The sequence below is a fragment of the Rhinolophus sinicus genome, linkage group LG14 (genome assembly GCF_036562045.2).
Source record: "Rhinolophus sinicus isolate RSC01 linkage group LG14, ASM3656204v1, whole genome shotgun sequence".
NCBI classification, from domain to species: Eukaryota; Metazoa; Chordata; class Mammalia; order Chiroptera; family Rhinolophidae; genus Rhinolophus; species Rhinolophus sinicus.
In genome coordinates this window covers 30,317,656-30,335,031 of record NC_133763.1, presented here as the reverse complement: position 1 = coordinate 30,335,031, position 17,376 = coordinate 30,317,656, and the positions used below count along the sequence as shown (strand labels likewise).

At 50.9% G+C, this 17,376-nt stretch overlaps 1 protein-coding gene across 9 annotated transcripts in view; it reads left to right on the top strand.

Annotated features, from left to right (window-relative positions):
* Positions 1-17,376, top strand: part of KIRREL1 (kirre like nephrin family adhesion molecule 1) — a 115,604-nt gene that overhangs the window by 80,163 nt on the left and 18,065 nt on the right. For 5 of the 9 annotated variants that reach the window (XM_074318556.1, XM_019751282.2, XM_074318557.1 and 2 more), the window contains 2 exons: positions 14,140-14,289; positions 16,077-16,226. The exons of 2 other annotated variants lie outside the window; for them this stretch is intronic. In XM_074318556.1, coding sequence (XP_074174657.1) covers positions 14,140-14,289; positions 16,077-16,226 — 300 coding nt within the window. Of the gene's footprint in view, positions 1-14,118; positions 14,290-16,076; positions 16,227-17,376 lie in introns of all 9 variants that reach the window. 2 more of the 9 variants (XM_074318558.1, XM_074318560.1) reach the window with 2 other exon arrangements.

Here is a 17,376-nt window from a genome sequence, read left to right as displayed (position 1 = left end):
TTATTAGGGAAGGGGAACAGGACTTTATTGGGGAATAGTGTGTACTTCCAGGACTTTTTCCAAGTCAAGTTGTTGTCCTTTCAATCTTAGTTATGGAGGGCGCAGCTGAGCTCCAGGTCCGGTTGTGTTGTTAGTTGCAGGGGGCGGAGCCCACCATCCCTTGCAGGACTCGAGGAATTGAACTGACAACCTTGTGGTTGAGAGCCCACTGGCCCATGTGGAAATCGAACCGACAGCCTTCGGCGTTAGGAGCATGGAGCTCCAACCGCCTGAGCCACTGGGCCAGCCCCTAAAAAAAATGTTTGTTACATGAATGTTGAGTTGAGTTGACTTCTTCTGAGTTCAGGTGCCTTATACATTTTTAATTCAGACAATCAAAATAACAAGCATTTATTGAGCACCTATTATGTGCAATGCACTTTTGTTCTAGTAACTTTGGAAGGTGCACAACTAAGATATATCTGTTGCCCCAAGAAGTTTACAATCTAGTCATGTGAAAAAGGAGCCAGAATAAAATACAATATAGCTACAAACTAAACTACAGGTCTAAATAAAACATTGTCATGTTCAGGTCTCATTGCTATCTCATTGAAGGTTCATTATTAATTGCCATGGGACAAAAGTTTTACTTATATTTTGACTTCTATACTAGGCCATTTATTTTGAATTGTTCTTTTCCCTGCAGATGGCTCTGTTCAGAATTGCTTCCTTTGTACTTCGGTATTGCAAATTGTTTCAGTCCACCTTGATCAAACTGTTACAAATTGACTATTTGATAGGTATGTGTCCAAAGTAAGAAGAAAATATATGAGGTGTGTGAATAGAATTTTTAAAAGTGACAGGATTGAAAGGGATCTTAAATATTATCCAGAACCCTCTGGAACACTGCTTTGTGGGGAGCGACTGGAGCCCAGCCCTTAGTTCCTTTTGGAATTAACCCACCTTTTCTCAGCTCCACCCTCCCTTGACTAATCCTTTCAAAAATTCCTTCCATTTCTCAAAGATTTCACTCCTTTTTCTTTTGACCTAAATGCTCTGGACCTTCAGGTGAGGCCCTAAGGTGTTAATCCGCCCCCAGACGTGCCCACCTATCTGCCTGCACAGCCCCCTGGCCTCTGCTGCCTGCCCTCCAGCCTTCTCCAATTTCTTTCCTCTCTCCTCTGTCCTCCTTAATCTTCTCTTTTTTTCTCCCAGATCGTTTCATTCGTTGTTTTTTTCTTGATTCTTCCCATTTTTATTCATCTTCTCAGGCTTCTTCGTAATTTCTTTCTATATCCCCGTCATGCAGGGTGGCATGGGTCTCTAGTCCCGCTAGAGACTAGCGGGGTCTCTAGTCCCGCTCCCCACACAAGAACGCAGGACATGGTGAGGCCAAAAAGGAACACCAACGGAGCCATAGATAGGGGAGTCATACCACTATAGTCTCACTGGCGGCTGGGTTGGAGACACAGGAAGCAGGAGCCACACGATCTGCAACCCACTGTCCACTTGTCTCTGCCAACCAACCTCACTTGCTAGCTGCAATCGCCTCTCTGCAATCTGCAATCCACACTCCGCCTCTTGCTAGCTTATCCACGGCAGTTATATCAGGTGATGACCATCTACTACCTGAGGCAGCACCTTTCTATGTGAGGCCGAGAGCCTGGAAACTGCCCTCTGTGACTCTGTCCCCATACTCCACCCCTACAGGGTCTCGCTTCACAATCTACATGACAAGCATCTTCTGTGAGGGTCCCTGTGCCATATTACCCTACAGGCACCTATGGACAGAAATAAATAGTAGTCTTAGGAACCAACAATGCAAATCCCTTCCATCTGCGAGGATACATGCTAGCTTTTTGTCCTGGGAAAGGAGGGTCACTGCCACCGGAACCTTTCCTGGTTTGTGGTACCAGATCTTTAAGGCAGTGCTTGGGGTCCCTTGTGTAGTTTCAACATGTAACAGAACAGGGGACCCCATAAAGGGCCTTAACAAGAGCACATAGATTCCACGCAAAATCGGGACCTCCATATACTATAGTCACTTGCGGTGGCCACTCGGCCACCACCCCTGGCATCATTTGCAAATCATGGGTCAAACCAGCCCTCCATGGGGCTATCAGGCCCAACCACTGACAGTGGGGGCTTTTGACCTGCCAGGGCCAAGTCCATTGCTGCCGTTACCCTGCTTTCAAGCATGTGTGTGCTGGCAGCAAAATGTTCCCATTTCTGCCGTAGCCTGGCTTTAACAGAGTCTCACTTGTAGTAACCTGTAACTGAATGGGAGCGGCCTTCCGATGTAGCAGAGCTTCTACTGGTGCGGGCCCTCCGTTTTGTGGTCTTTCCTTCAGGATTCTCAAGATGTCCCATAGACACAAAGCCCAATGGGGCACTGTGGGAGGGTGTTTTGACACCTGGAGGACTTGCTTCAAAAGGCCGTTGTAGCGTTCAATCATGCCAGCTACTTGTGGATTGTACGGGGTATGAAAGAACCATTGTACGTCCATCCTGGCAGCCCAGCGCTGCACTTCTTGCCCCGTAAAATGGATACCCCTGTCACTGTCAATGACTTGGGGGCGCCCATAGAGGGCGCACAACCATGTAAGAGCTTCCACTGTATGTCGCCGATCCGCAACCCGCACTCCGCCACCTGCTAGCGTAGCCACAGCAGTTATATTAGTGGCCAATGGCTCACTGGCTACAGCTGACGGCCAACTAGCCACAGATGATGGCCATTTACTACCTGAGCCAACACCTTTCCATGTGAGGGCGAGAGCCTGGAAACTGTACTCCTGGCTCTGTGCCCACACCCCCTTTTACCTCCCTACTTTTAGTGAAGGACGATTCCAGGTACATTCCTTACCCCCCATCTTCCTCCCACCGTTGGTGCAGGACAATCAGGTTTGGGGTGTGCCCTGCCCCTGGAGAAATGGGCTCTCTGTAATTGGGAGGCTGGCTCAGAAGCCACTAGGAGTTTAGAGACATGCCCACCCCAAATACCTCTCTTTTTTGCTGACCCTCAATTTCATCAAAATAAAGCTGTTGAGTTGGTAATCAAGCCCTTTCCAGCTCTAAACTTCAGACCCTCTTTCTAATTTTCTTCTCTTTCCTTTTCCTGCCTCTTTGCCTTATTCTCTCTCTTTTGTACCTGTGTCACCTCAGCTCCTTCCTACCCAACCTTAAAACAGTCTCTTACATCTTTCTCACTTTTCCTGCCACCAACTTTCTCTTCATCTACTTTGCTCTCTACTTTCTGTCTGTGACTCTCCCTGTCCTTTCCTCTACAGTATTCTCATTTTGTCTTTGCACATTAGGCTATTTCTTTCCGTGTCCTGTGTTGCAGTTTCTTTTCCTCCCACTTTATGGACTTAGGGATTTCTGGAGACTCAGGAAACTGGGTCCCTCCTCCGCTTACTTCTGTATGTGGTGGGGGAGGGGTTAGGCCTATCATCTTCTCTTGCCTTCCCAGCCCTGCTCCTGGTGCCTTACTCTAGCTCTTCTAGCCTTCTCTGGCTTTATATGACTATCCTAGCTTCTGCTCTCTCCTTCCCTCTCTCTGTCTTTTGCTTTCTTTCCTCTTATCCCCTGTCTCCTATTTAAGCTAAATCCTTGCTAGCCACCTGCCTCCTCTTTCCTGCACTGCCCTTCCCTTGCCCACTAAAGCCAGGAAATGCAACTTTTCAGCATAACCCTCCACCATCCCTGCACCCCCCTTTCTGTTCCCTCCTGTCATACCTGCTATATCCAACACCACTTGGGCTCACAATGCCATTGTCCTTCCATGAAACATTCTCAGGGTTCCCTGCCAGGGCACATTTGCATAGAGTTGTCAGATCAGGTTTAGCCCAAGTATCTTGGGCTGGCAGGGTAGACGGGGCTAGAGGTCTGTCGTGCGGGAGACCCTGCTCGCTGCGCCATTTTTCAGGCGGGGCGGCCTGCGGGGTCTCTGCTCCCGCTCCCCACACAAGAACGCAGGATATGGTGAGGCCAAAAAGGAACACCCACGGAGCCATAGGTAGGGGAGTCATACCACCACGCTCCCACTGGAGGCCGGGTTCACCGGACGTGCGACCTGCCGTCCACCTTTCCGCCAACCGACCAACCGACGACTCTCCTCCACTCTCCCGACTCTGTTCCTCTCCTCTCTTCTGCTCTCCTCAGCCCTCCTCTTCCGCTCTCCTCGGCTCTCCTCTTCCACTCTCCTCGACTCTGCTTGGCTCTTCGGCAATCCTCCGTAGCCGCAGCAGTTTTACCGGCGGCCAATCGGCCAACCGGCCACAGGCGACAGCCAATCAGCCACAGCCGAGCCAGCACCTTTCCACATGAGGCCGAGAGCCTGTAAACTACTCTCTGGGGCTCTGTCCCCACAAGGTCCAAATGGGGTGGGGGAGGGGGTGTTCCAGCTGCACCTACCAGTCTTTTTTAGTTCGGGAGTTCAAAGTCAATGTGAGTGGGCCTGGGTTGACAGGTCACTTCAGAGACCCACAATTGCTTGCCCTCTATCCTCCTTTTTCCTACCATGAACCTAGTGGAAAGGGATGTAAGACACTCTGATGGGAGTTCCTGACAGGGAAAACAAAGATTGGCCTTTCTTTACCTGTCATGGATACATCATCTGTGTCCTCTCAGCCACTGTCTTAGTGTCGCAAACCAACAAACCTCCCTCTACACACCTGCTGGGAGGAAATGCCAGAATGGCCCCAGATATACCACCTCTCCCACACAGTCTGAGAGGGATGGACACAAGGCTGAGTCCTTAGGCGTGTCAGCAAGAGCTGGCTGAGGTCCCAGGAGAGCAGAAGATGCTACGGCAGAATCTTAGAACATCAGAGCCAGAAAGGCTCTTGGGGGGGGGGGGCAAGTAATTCAGCTCCCTCTCTTACAGTTTAAGGAAGCCGAGACCCAGAGAAGTGAAGTCTCCCCACAGTCAGGCAGCTGGGTGGTGGCAGAGCCAGGCCCAATAAGCCCACACCTCCTGACTCAGGCCCAGAGTTTTGTGTCCTTGGCAGGTGGTGTTGGGCCAGGTACCCTTCCCTCTTTCAGGATTCTGTTTCTGCCCCTTTTGGTGACTATTCCACTGGCCCAGACCAATGTCCTCATGCGCCCTGTCACTGTGAATGTCACCCAAGGCCTGCAGCCGCCTCTAGCCGCCTCTGGTCTGCTCAAATGCAAGAAAACCAGGCTGGATTGTGGCCACTTGTAAAATCCCATCTGGTCCCTGGAAAGATTCCCCTTCGGCTGTCCCTACCATACCTCATCTTTGGAGGTAGACATTAGGTGTCTTGGCCAAACAGGTTGCGGGCAAGGAGGAGAAACTGGTTCTTCTGCCTATGGGTTCAGCTTCCTGAGATGAGAAAGGACCAAAAATGGGAAGGTGGGGAATGTGGGGAAGGTCAGTGGGTCAGTTAAGTGAAGACCTTTGAGGCCCCTACTGTTCACTTTCATTTTCACTTCTAACTGTGAAGTGAAGGCAGTGCTTTGATATTGTAAGTGCTGGTGGGCAGAAGAGTAGGGGGGATAATAATTTATGAATGTTTGAAAACTTGTCTTTGGGAGGTGCGGTGTGTCATTTCTGACTCTTAATCTGATAGCTATATCACCTGAGATCTACTCACAGCCATATCTGAGGTTCCCTGCTGTGAACAAGGCAATGGCGCTTTCTGACCTGTCAGCAGAAGGGGTTACAGTCTCGAAAGTCACATCACATTTGACATTTTCAGATTCTGGGCTGGGCTCTGTATAAGGCAAAAGCAACACACCTGTGCCCCTCATGCCCAGTCAGCTGGGCAGCCCTAGTGCTTCTCTCCTGGGAGCTGCTTGACTAAGGGTCATAGTGAACCTGCTTCTCTGTCTTCCTCTGTGGGCCAGTTTCTTTCTCTCCTATCTGCCTTCACTGTGCCCTGCCCCAGCCAATACTCCCTCCTCATCCTCCCTTTCTCTCTCACTTCCTCCCTTCTCCTCTGCCTTCTCTCCTCTATCAAAAGTGCAAATCTCTCTTTCCTCTTTGCTGGACCTGCCCAGAGAATTGCAATCCTCTTTTCTTGGTGAGAGGATCCAACGGATGGGGCCCTCTCTGGCTGTTGTATTTTCATAGAACATAACTGGAATGGCTAGGGTAGGGAGAAATAGTCTTGAGGGAAGCAGGAGAGCAAAGATGTAAGAGCAGAGAGAGGGAGGAAGAGTGGAGTGTGGAGAGATTTAGTTCCATTTGAAAGCTGTCGGTATGAATCAAAGGCTTCTCTTTGAACCAGCAGCAATCTGGAGTGGAGAGCATGGGACTGCTCTGGCCCAGGGGGTTCATTACTGCTCGTTTGATAAATCCAGAGAGACAGGGCCTGGCCTCCACTGTCCCCCTCTCCTGCAGCCTGGATCCCTTGGCTTCTCATGTGCTTGGCCCCACTCCCTTTCTGGTTCCTGCCAGGCCTGGCAGGCAGGGAACTGGGAAGATGACTGCCAGGGCACATGTGCCAAGATATGGGTGCAGATGAGTACCCATGGGTTGCAGAAACATGTACTTTAATGCAAAGGTGCAGGAGGTGTGTGTGTGTGTGTGTGTGTGTGTGTGTGTGTGTGTGTGTGTGTATACCAATGAAAATGTGAGCCTGTGTATTATGGCACATTTGTGCCCACAAAAACTATACAACGCATGTCTGAAATCTGTTAGCATTTCCAGCCTCTCTATTCGTATGGTAGATTTTGAGGTGACTTAATAGTTCTCAGTCAAAAATGGGATTCGAATCCTCTGTCCTCACCAGGCATTTGTGGGGGAGCCTGGTATTAGCCCCAAGGACAGGCCCAGTGGGATGGGAGATGTGTTCACACACAGAGACTGTGATAGGTGGCCTTTCCTGGCCTAACTTGGGACCCCAGTACTATGCTGAGGATGGAGGAGAAACTTGGAGAACAGCTGGAAGGCAGTGTCACCCCAGGAAGATCAAGGTTGAGAAGGAGACGTGGGATGGTGCTAGAGAAGAGGTGTCCTGGGTGAGAGGCTAGCATCAAGAGGAAATGAAGAGGCCCAGGGGACAGGTTTTCACAGTGACCAGAGTCTGAGCTAGGAGGTCCCAGGGGGTGGTGATAGGTGGGAAGAGAGTTGTAGCCAGGCTATTATGATGGCATTCCAGGGTGAGCAGGTGTTCTGGCCCCTTGCTTTGCTTATTGGCTTCAATACTGACCGGCTGTGTGCCTAGAGGGGTAATGTTTATGTCTCCGAGCCTTAGATTCTTATTGGAAATACTAATGGGCCTCACTGGTCTTTTGGGTACATTAAGTGAACTAGTCTCAGTGACTTAAAGGTTGGCATTTCGCTGACCACTGAAACCTCTCTGGGTGCTTCTGATGGTTGTTCTAGCCTCGGGAACCATTCTCCCTTCATGCAAGGATATTTATATCAAGTTGCCTCCTGTGGTTGATGGCATCATGTAGGGGCAAGTCCTGTGTGAGTGGAGGACACTGGCCAGCCCCAGATCTGAGGAGCACTGCCCTTCCAGGAGGTAAACAGGGTTGAGAAGGAAGTCTGAGGCATAAAGTGGAGCTCAGAAGTGATAGATGGATGCAGAGCTTAAGGGCACCAGAAGTTCTCTGGGGTGCGGACCATGAGTCCAGTTCATTTAGGAGAAACTTCTAAGATATTCCTAGCATGACATAGTGCCAAGAGCAGGGACTATGCAGCCTAAAAACCTGAGTTCAGGACCCACCTGGTGGCTCAGGTGGTTGGAGCGCCGCGCTCCTAGCACGGAGGTCAGCAGTTCGATTCCCACATGGGCCAGTGTGCTGCGCCCTCTACAGCTAAGATTGTGAACAACAGCTCTCCCTGGAGCTGGGCTGCTGTGAGCAGCCGGAGGTTGGCATGAGCTGCCGTGAGCTGCCGTGAGCTGCCGTGAGCTGCCGTGAGCTGCCGTGAGCTGCCGTGAGCGGCCGACCAATGACCGGCAACCGACTGCTTCAGCCTGGAGGAGCACAAGGCTCATAATACCAGCATGGGCCAGGGAGCTGTGTCCTACACAACTAGACTGAGAAACAACGGCTTGAACCGGAGTGGGAGTGGAGGCGGAAGAAGGGGAAAAAACAAAAACGAAAACAAAAAACTTGAGTTCATTCCTATCTCTGCCACTTGGTGTCTGTACCTTGAGCACCCTGAGCCTATTACCCTTTTCTAGGAAATGAAGATATAAACCACCACTGTCAGTGGACTTGAATGCTAGAAATGATGTCTGTAAGGCATCTGCCTTGGTGCTTAGCACATAGTTGGCATCTTATAATTGGGAGTTATTATTAAGGACCATTGCTGGGATTGAAGGGACAAGAAAGGTAAATCAAAGTGTCTCTGTTCTCCAGGGGCTCCCAGGGGAGTGGGAGAGGCAAAACCGCACACACAAGTAACTTTTAATATAAGAGACAGGCTATAATACAACCTGGAGCCCACACAATGCAGAGGAGCAATAGGGGAGAGAATTATTCCAAGTGGGAGGCCAGAGATGCTTTGAGTTATGGGGTGAGGTGGTGAGAGTGGAGGAGTTAACTAAAAGGAAGAAGGTCTGGGAGAGGGGCTGAGTGGAAGGAAGCTGGTGGGAAGTCAGGATTTCCCCAGCTCTGCCCACCACACCTCCCACACTTCGTGAGAGGCGCAGAGCTCCCCAGGGAGACCCACTGCTTTTAATTTCTCCCCAGGTTCTCTCTGAGCTCCCCTCTCCCTCCTGACCTGTTCAGCTTTCACCTGCCCAAAAGCCCTGGCTAACCTTCCTAGGAATCTTATGTCCTAGTGGCAACATTGGTAGGGCCAGAGGACACCTGGAGTCTGAGATCCCCCGGCCCATGGTAACATGTCTGAACCAAGACATCTCAGAGACAAGGAGCAGGACATGGAGCCCTGCCTTACCCTCCCCTCTGCCCCACCTCTTACCCCCGCCACTGCACACTCACCATGTACCTCCCTGACCTGTGCTCTTTGTCTTTCTTGTGTCTCCATCTCAGTCACCCTCAGCCTTCCTTCTTTTCTGCCTCGGCCTGGGTCTTCATAACTCCACAGGTGGGGTCTTTCCTGGTGCTTTTCTCTCTGGATCTCCTTTTTCTTTCCTGGCCTCTTTTCAACCAAAATCTCCTCTTCCCTTCTTGCTTCTTCTCCAGCCTAATTCCTCTCCTTTGCTCTTCCTCTGCATCTGTCTGGATTTCTCAGCATCCTTTGCAGCTCCTGCTGGATGTGTGCATGCAGGTGCCACTGCGCCTGTGCACAGCGGGTGTGCTCTGCTCTGCCTCTTCACATGGCTGCCTGGGAGCTCGCCACATCTGTGATGGTGAGGCAGTGAGGTCAAAGCAGGAGGGGATTCATTTAAAAACACACGTGGATTCACCTTCGCCTTAGACTGGAGCTGCCAGACAGGCAAGGCCATTTATTCGATGCCACTAAGGGAGACTAGTCTGCTTTCCCAGTCTGTCTGTGGCCAGGCCCTTCCTGATTTCCCTTCCACCTGGCTCTTGGGCCCCACAGCCCCCCATTCCTCTGCATTTCTGTTTGGCACTGGTTTTATTTCCTGGAAGCAGCATGCGGATGCAAAGATGGGATGGAAACTTTGCCCCCAGTCCCAGTTCAGGCCCTGCTCTGTGTCACAGTGGGTAGAAGTCCCAGTGTCATGCAGGGTGACAGGCGGGGTCTCTAGTCCCACTCCCCGCATAAGAACGCAGGATATGGCTAGGCCAAAAAGGAACACCCACGGAGCCATAAATAGGGGAGTCATACCACTATAGTCTCACTGGCAGCTGGGTTGGAGACACAGGAGGCAAGAGCCACATGATCCACAACCTGCTGTCCACTTGTCTCTGCCAACCAACCTCACTCGCTAGCTGCAATCCGCCTCTCTGCCATCCGTAATCCACACTCTGCCACGCCACGCTAGGATGCCACACCTCCACGCCACACCACTACACCACCTTGCTAGCTTAGCCGCAGCAGTTATATCAGTGGTTAATGGCTAACCAGTAACAGCTGATGGCCAACTAGTCACAGCTGATGACCATCTACTACCTGAGCCAGCACCTTTCTATGTGAGGTTGAGAGCCTGGAAACTGCTCTTTGGGGCTCTGTCCCCACACCCAGCCATGTATGTGTTCTCGGATTTGTGTATATCTCAGTTGGGCCACTGGCACTGGTTATTGATGCCTTCTTGACAGTCAAAGACACAACCAGTATCTTCTTTTTGGTTGTAATGCCACCAGGACACCTCTGCCCTTCCGGCTACATCCTGTCTGGTGTCTGCATCTCATTGCTCACTTTCTAGTCTTTTTCCTCAGCTATTTCCATATCTCCTCATCACTCATCCCCATCATTGCATCAGAACCTTCCCGAGTTCTGTTTCCCCCACCTAGCCTAACTCTACTCCCTCTTTCAGGGAGCCTCCCAGCTGCAAGCCTTGTACCAGCACTGTCCCTCCCCTCACTGCAGGGAGACCCCTACCTGTCCCTCCACTCCTGCACTGTGTCTGCCTCTGCTGTAGTCTGTGAGCCTGACCTGGGGCCGGGGTGCTCTGCCTCCTTTCCTTGATGGCAGTTTCACAAGGCAGGGCTGTTTACTCAGGGATTTGCTCACCTTCACTCCATCAATCAATAGACGTACTCAGAACACCTGCTGTGTGCTTGGCAGCCAGGCCCTGTGCCAGGTGATGGGGCTGGAGCTCTGAGTCCAGATGCAAGAAGTTCCCCCGCGGCAGGGAGGGGGTGGGCAGTGCAGTGTGGACCGTCTATAGCAGAGGTGAGAAGTGAGTGCAAAGGCCTCTGAGGGCATGCAGGTCAGTCATGGAAGACTTCACAGAGGAGGTAACTATTGGAATCCCAAGGGAAAGGCCTGTGCAAGAGCATGAAGTGGTGACAAAAGTGGAGTGTGCAGAGTAGAGGGAATGGGACTTGCTGATGGCAGGCTTGGGGCTTTCTCCTGATCATGAGCCAAGTTAGGACAACCCATGGGCATCTGGACTCTGTCTCAGATACTGTCTTGGCTGCAGGGGCTGTTCTGGGGCCAGGAAATATTTGTAGGCTCAGGACCTAGACTGCCTTTCTATTGAATTAAATTCCCTAGATCCTTCATTGCCCATCTTCTCTGGACTCTCTTTTCAGGGTCACTGCCTCCATCCCCCCATGGCTAAGTTGCTTCAAACAGGCCTAAACCAAGAGGGTATTTTATTTCAAAATCCCAAGGATGACAGATAACTTCTTTGTCATGTTACTGCTCAGGTTTCTGGCAGTCCCTCTACTTATCTAACATCCCAGAATAGAGAAGGGTCACAGTTACCGTTTAGTGGGTACATGCAAGGGAATGCACCCAGTATGTCATATACTTTATCCCATTTAATTTTCACAACACTCTGGGAAGAAGGTGTTCGCGTCCCCCAGTTTGCCAATGGGGGAAATGAGGCTTAGGGAGTTAAGTGATGAGGTCACATGTTTAGGAAGCCACAAAGGCACTATGCTAACCTATGTCTGTCTCCTCAACCCGTGCTCTTAAAAAAGGGACTTTTAGTCCAAACTTGTCATTGTACAAGTGAGCAAATGGATGCTGGAATAGAGAGTGACATGCCCAGGGTCACACCACTCCTCCCTCTGACAATATCCCCATCTCTCTGACTCTGACCCCAAGGACATCCCACCTCTGTCCTGCTGGAAGGTCAACTGCATCCTTGCACCAGTGGACAAAAAGCCAGCTTCTCACTGTCCTCTGGAGACTTCAATAGGAGACCAGGGTTCCCAGTCCCCACACAGGAAAGCCATGAATATAAATTCCATCTCTGAGCCCTGGCTCACAGACCACCCCACTCCCAAGCCCTTGACTTGGGCTCTGGGGGCCCTAGGAAGGAGAAACAGGAGAGTGGAGAGTTTGCAGCATGAAGCTGCACGAGAGAAATGCGCAATGATATGAATAAATTTGAATAATAATGAGGGCAATGCCTGAATTAATAATGCTGGCTATTCACCTGACCCACTCCCTCCCCTGGAAATATGGGTGAGCCTATCCTTTGCTTCTTTAGAAGACATGGATGAGCTGTCAGGTCATCAGAGTTAGGTTGCTGCTCACAGAGTGTGGGGGAGGAGCCCTGTTTCTGCAGACCCAAAGAGCTAGATCTGCACACTTAACAAAAAAAGGCTGCCTCTTTGTATTAAATCATATGCTGGCCATCAGTCCACTCCTGGCCCACCCCCATCTCCCTTTGTCCTCTTTATGTGCAGCAACCAATGTGGATGTCAGATGTTTAGGGAAATTCAGAGGAAAGAGCATGGCCCTTGGCCTTGAGCAGAGGTTCCCGTTCTGGTGGAACAGATAGAACAAATGCCCCACTTCACCAGCTGTCCTCTACCCCATGATAAACAAAAGAATGGGCACAGACTCTCTGATAGCAGAGAACAGGAAATCCCATGGATAGAGCTGTGACAGCAGGGCTGAATGATGAAACAAGCTGTGCTTGTGTTTGGTCCCAAGGAGCTAAGGGACCAAATAAGGAGGACTTCCTGGAAGAGAGGAATGTGGAACAGGTTTGCAAAGAAGGGAAGAAATGAAGCTGCTCAGGAAAAGGAAGAAGGGAGGGGAGGAGACTAGGAGACCAGGATAATATAGAGGGAGGTTTTGGAATGGGGAGGGACACATTCCATTTACTTACTTACACACAAAGTGATGGAGGATCAGAGAAATTTTGGAAAGTTCAGTTTGGGAACAGTTGGATTTGGAGATTGTGGTCTCTACAGAGTTGAGAGGGGAAGGAGTCCCCTGAGTTCTGTGGAAGACTGATTTCAGTTACAGTGGTTGACAGATTGGGGACATGGGTAGGAAGCCGTAGACCTCTCCTTTTGCTATCTCACAGCCCCTCCATTTTTTCTCCTCTTCCCCACAGTCAGGCACAGGAAGCTGAGGCACTGCTCCTAGAGCTGTGCACAGTGCCCAGGTCTGCCCCCCACAGGGCAGCCAGACTGGTTGCAGTGTGTGGGTGGGAGCAGTGTGGGAGAAGAAATCACCATCCAATTCCCTGCTCCATTTAGGCTCCACAATTAAAGACAATTACTCTGCAGTTCTCTAATCAAATGCTCCCGGCCGAGCTGCCAGCCGGGCAGCCATGTGTAGCTCCCACAGCCAGAGGGAACAAAGTCACATCGCTTCTCAGCTCCTACAATGCGGGAGACCGAGCATGTGCAGGGTGTCCATGTGTGTGCCCTCATGCTCCTGTCATGTGGGATCCAAGGTTTAAACACACGGAACAGGGCGAGTATGCCATGAAGTAGGGTCAGAGCCACTTTGTTTTGGATACACAGCCACCTAGGCAGTTTATATACACACACGTGGACATCCCTGTCGCCTAGAAGCTGCCCTTATGTACTCGCAGGATGCATTCATGGGGAATTCTACTTGGCATGGTTGCACACGTGTGTTACCTCATGTTGGCTCAGACGGCACATGTCCAAGTAGAGGTACGGTGGTTTATTCATGTCTCAAAGATTGAGGGGGACTGTGCTGTCACCAGCAGCATTTATTTGTTATAAAGTTCCTAGAAGAGGGGAATGTGCTTTACACATACTTTGCTTCAGCCTCTCTCCTGCGCCCTACTCAGGCAATGTCTGCTCAGTGGCCAAAAACTCATTTTAATATCAGCCTGAGCATTTTTTATTTATTCAACAAGCCTTTATTAAGCACAAGAGCCAGTGCTGAAGCAAACTGATATGGATGTGGGAGGAGGCGGTGGTAGAGGAAGAACCGAGGACCTAGAGTACCAAGACTCAGATTTGAATCCCAGCTCTGCCCTTAACTCACTGCCTGTCCTTGGGTGAGTCACTCATCTCCCTGGACCTCAGTGTCCTCCTCTGTAAAAGGAAAGGGTTTGACTAGCCTAGTCTCTCAGGCTAGTATATAGCACTGCACAACTTTCTATGATTGCTAAGTATTTTGGCTCCTGAAAGCATTCCCATGGGCCATGGAGGGAGAAAGGAGTCAAGGGTGAGCACGTGACGTCCTGGAGAGAAGGGATTGGGGCTAAAGTAGGGCAGGGCCTGGAGGATCCACCTGTCCAGTCTTCATCTCTCTCTCCAGCCTAATGCAGTGTGGGAGCAAGTGCCTGGGAAGGGTGGCTTCTTGATGGAGCCCCTCTGCTCATGCATTTCCTTATCCAGTGCTGGCTTTGGCTTTGCCAGGAACCCAGACCCGCTTCAGCCAGGAGCCAGCTGACCAGACTGTGGTGGCCGGACAGCAGGCTGTGCTCCCCTGTGTGCTGCTCAACTACTCGGGGATCGTGCAATGGACCAAGGACGGGCTGGCGCTGGGCATGGGCCAGGGACTCAAAGGTGAGTGGGGCCACCCAGCAAGCCCAGCATCCAAACAATCCCATCTTTGCAACAGTCCCCACCAACCTGCCCAAACAGACTCCTGGACTCAGCCTCTCTTAGTTTCACATCTCACCACATTCTCTTTTCTTTAGCCCCTCCTTTCTCATATGTGTGGGTCAGACTCTCTCCCTGTCCTCCTGAGCTCTGTCTCCACTGCTTTCCAAACCCCGCAGCTCTGCCTTTCCTCCTGCTTGTGGGCTCACTCAAAAAAGGCAACGGAAAGCCTGGGGATCAAAGGAAACCAAGAGATCTTTATGTAAAAGAGCTTCAGACAGACAGACACCAGGAGAGCTGCTGCTGCAGACAGAGGTGAAGTAGAAGGTGCTGGGAGATAAAGTCCCCTGCAGAGCAGAGGAGAGACAGGAAACTTCCTTGTCCCATAAGTGTTTCATGCCAGGCTGGCTTTGCTCCAGTCTCTCCTGTGCCCTGTCCAGGCAATGTCTGCTCAGAGGCCAAAAACTAATTTTAATATCAGCCTGAGCACTTTTTAATTTATTCATTCAACAAGCCTTTATTAAGCACTATGGAGCCAACATAATGAGTCGGTAAAAAAATAAACAAACAAACCAAACAACCAACCTATATTCCAAAGAAAATAAAAATACTTTTGGAAAGACTGCCTGGCAGAGTGGATGAGGAGTCAAGAAACCTGGTGCTAGTCCGGCTTCTGCCTCCTACCAGCTGGGTGACCTTAGAAAAGCCACTAAGGTCACCCAGCTTGTAGAGGAAAGCCACCTCTCTGGGCCTCAGTTTACCACTGTGTAAAATAGTATAATAGTCACGGACCTGTCTGCCTTATAAGTGAGTTTTGAACCTAATGAGAGAATATGCTTTGTGAAAACACATTGTTCACTGTAAAGCAGAGTAAGGATAAAAATATAGGAGGGACTGTATGTTTTTATTTTATTGTTGATTATTTGCTATGGATTCCATGTACAGGACAAGTGGGGGAAATTTGTGTGTATAGAGCAATCTGTATAAAGAAAAGAGATGATTCTGGTAGATCTATTGATAATAAAAACAGAAAGAAACTGGGAGAGAGAGAAAGAGAGATCAATAGATATGTAGTGAGAAGAATCAATAACCTCTGGACAGTGGGAAATAATGGAAGGGAGCTGATGGTGGGAAACTGGAGAGGGGAGGGCAAGGGAGACTAGATCGCAAGGGCCAGAGGTTGAATCCCACATGCCACAGCTACAGCTTCTGCAGCTAACAGAAATCTTTGGTTTAGGGCCTCCTTGAGGGAGTTGGGCCTCATCCATTCCTCCCTTGCCCTGTGAGCCTTGGGCTTCCCTGTAGTCCCCAGTGAGCTCATGTCTGTGCTGCAATGCCCTGTATTTCCTAGCACCCACGCACCTCCTCTTCTCTCCCTCTCCTTTCTCCCTACTGTCTGCCTTTAATTTTTTTTCCTCTTTATTTCCTATTATTATGAGAGACATTTGTCTGCAAACAGCTTCGGAGATTTCATCTGCTCCTGCTCATCCCCTACTTCTGTTCACCACCCCTCCTGCCCCTCCCAACCTTGCTGTGGGAGGTTGTGACATCACAGTGTCTGCATCTGGGACCTCATCCTCATCAACTGGGATGGGGTCCCCGGAGAGGGTAGAGGGAGGAATGCTGGCCTGGAATGAGATGTAGACCCTGACATGGGCATAAGAAGTGGGCAGAGGGTGTTCCCGGTCCTTCAGGCTGGCTTCCAGGTTAGGACGGGGCTCACACCGGGCTCCCCCTTTCTGTTCCCGCAGCCTGGCCGCGGTACCGGGTCATGGGCTCTGCAGACGCCGGGCAGTACAACCTGGAGATCACAGACGCCGAGCTCTCTGACGATGCCTCTTATGAATGTCAGGCCACGGAGGCCGCCCTGCGCTCCCGGCGGGCAAAACTCACCGTGCTCAGTAATAGCCCTCGACTTCTTACAGTGCTCTCAGCCCACTCCTCCTGTCTCTTTCTCTTGGCATCCTGGCAATCCTTAACCTTCTTCAGTTACCTCTTTCATTTTACACTTCTCCCTCTCTGTTCCTGGCCTCGTGCCTGCCTTCACTGTCCCTCTATCTCCCTAGCTTTCCCTCCCCAACTCCTTTTAACTTCTGAAGCCAGGTCCAGATTAAAGAAAGCAAAATGGAGATGTGGGCAGCCACTGGCAAGACATGTGGGGTGGGTGAGGTCTGGCATCCTGTGCTCAGGCCACTCAAGGGCTGGCTGTGCCTTCTGGACATAAAGCTTTCCCCACCAGAGCAGAAGAGTATTGGGATGACAGAGACCCAGCTCTCGCTTTCCCAGCCTCTCCTGGCAGACAGACTTGTTGGTGAGGGAGCTTTTTCCTTTCTCTCTCCCACTTGGCTGCCTCAGAAACTGCCCCTTTTGCTCCTTTTCCTCCTCACTCAGCCCTTCCTCCTCCCCTTTGCTGCTTCCTTTCCTCCCTCAGCGCTCACCCCTCCCCCTCACATTCACCTGGAAGCCTCCTCAGAGAACTGGGAAACAGGGCTGGAAGGAATGGGCTGAGAGCTGAGGACTGGGGCGGTGGGGTTCTGGCTGCGTCTGGAAGGGGCCCTGGAGGAAAGCACGTCTCTCAGCAGCTGCCCAAGGGGCACAGAGCAGATGTCCCTCTATGGTAACAACCAAAGCCATTTGCATAATGAAGGGGTTCTCCTGCACATAGTACAGGAATGAAGCCAGCTCTAACACGCCCCCTGCCTCTATTGGGCCTCTCTTGCTGGACCTCTGGCTCTATCAGTCTTTCTGTCTCCCTCAAGCTCAGGGGCTCTCCCTAGGCCTCCACCTCTGTTTTGCTTTCTGTCTCTGGCTCTGTCTGCCTGTGACCCTCTCTCTTCTCTTTTGTTATCAACCCTCTCTTTTTTCCTGCCTCCATTTGATCTGTCCTGCTCCCTCTCTTTTTCCTCCCCTAACCAGAAATCGTTGAAGTGGGGGAAGCCCCCAGGATGGATGGGAGGAAGCGGAGCTGATATGAGTGAACTTGGACACAAGGAAGTTTTTCACATGGGCAGGGGAACATGACAAGTCTTCTAAGTGTGGCAGGGAGAGGCC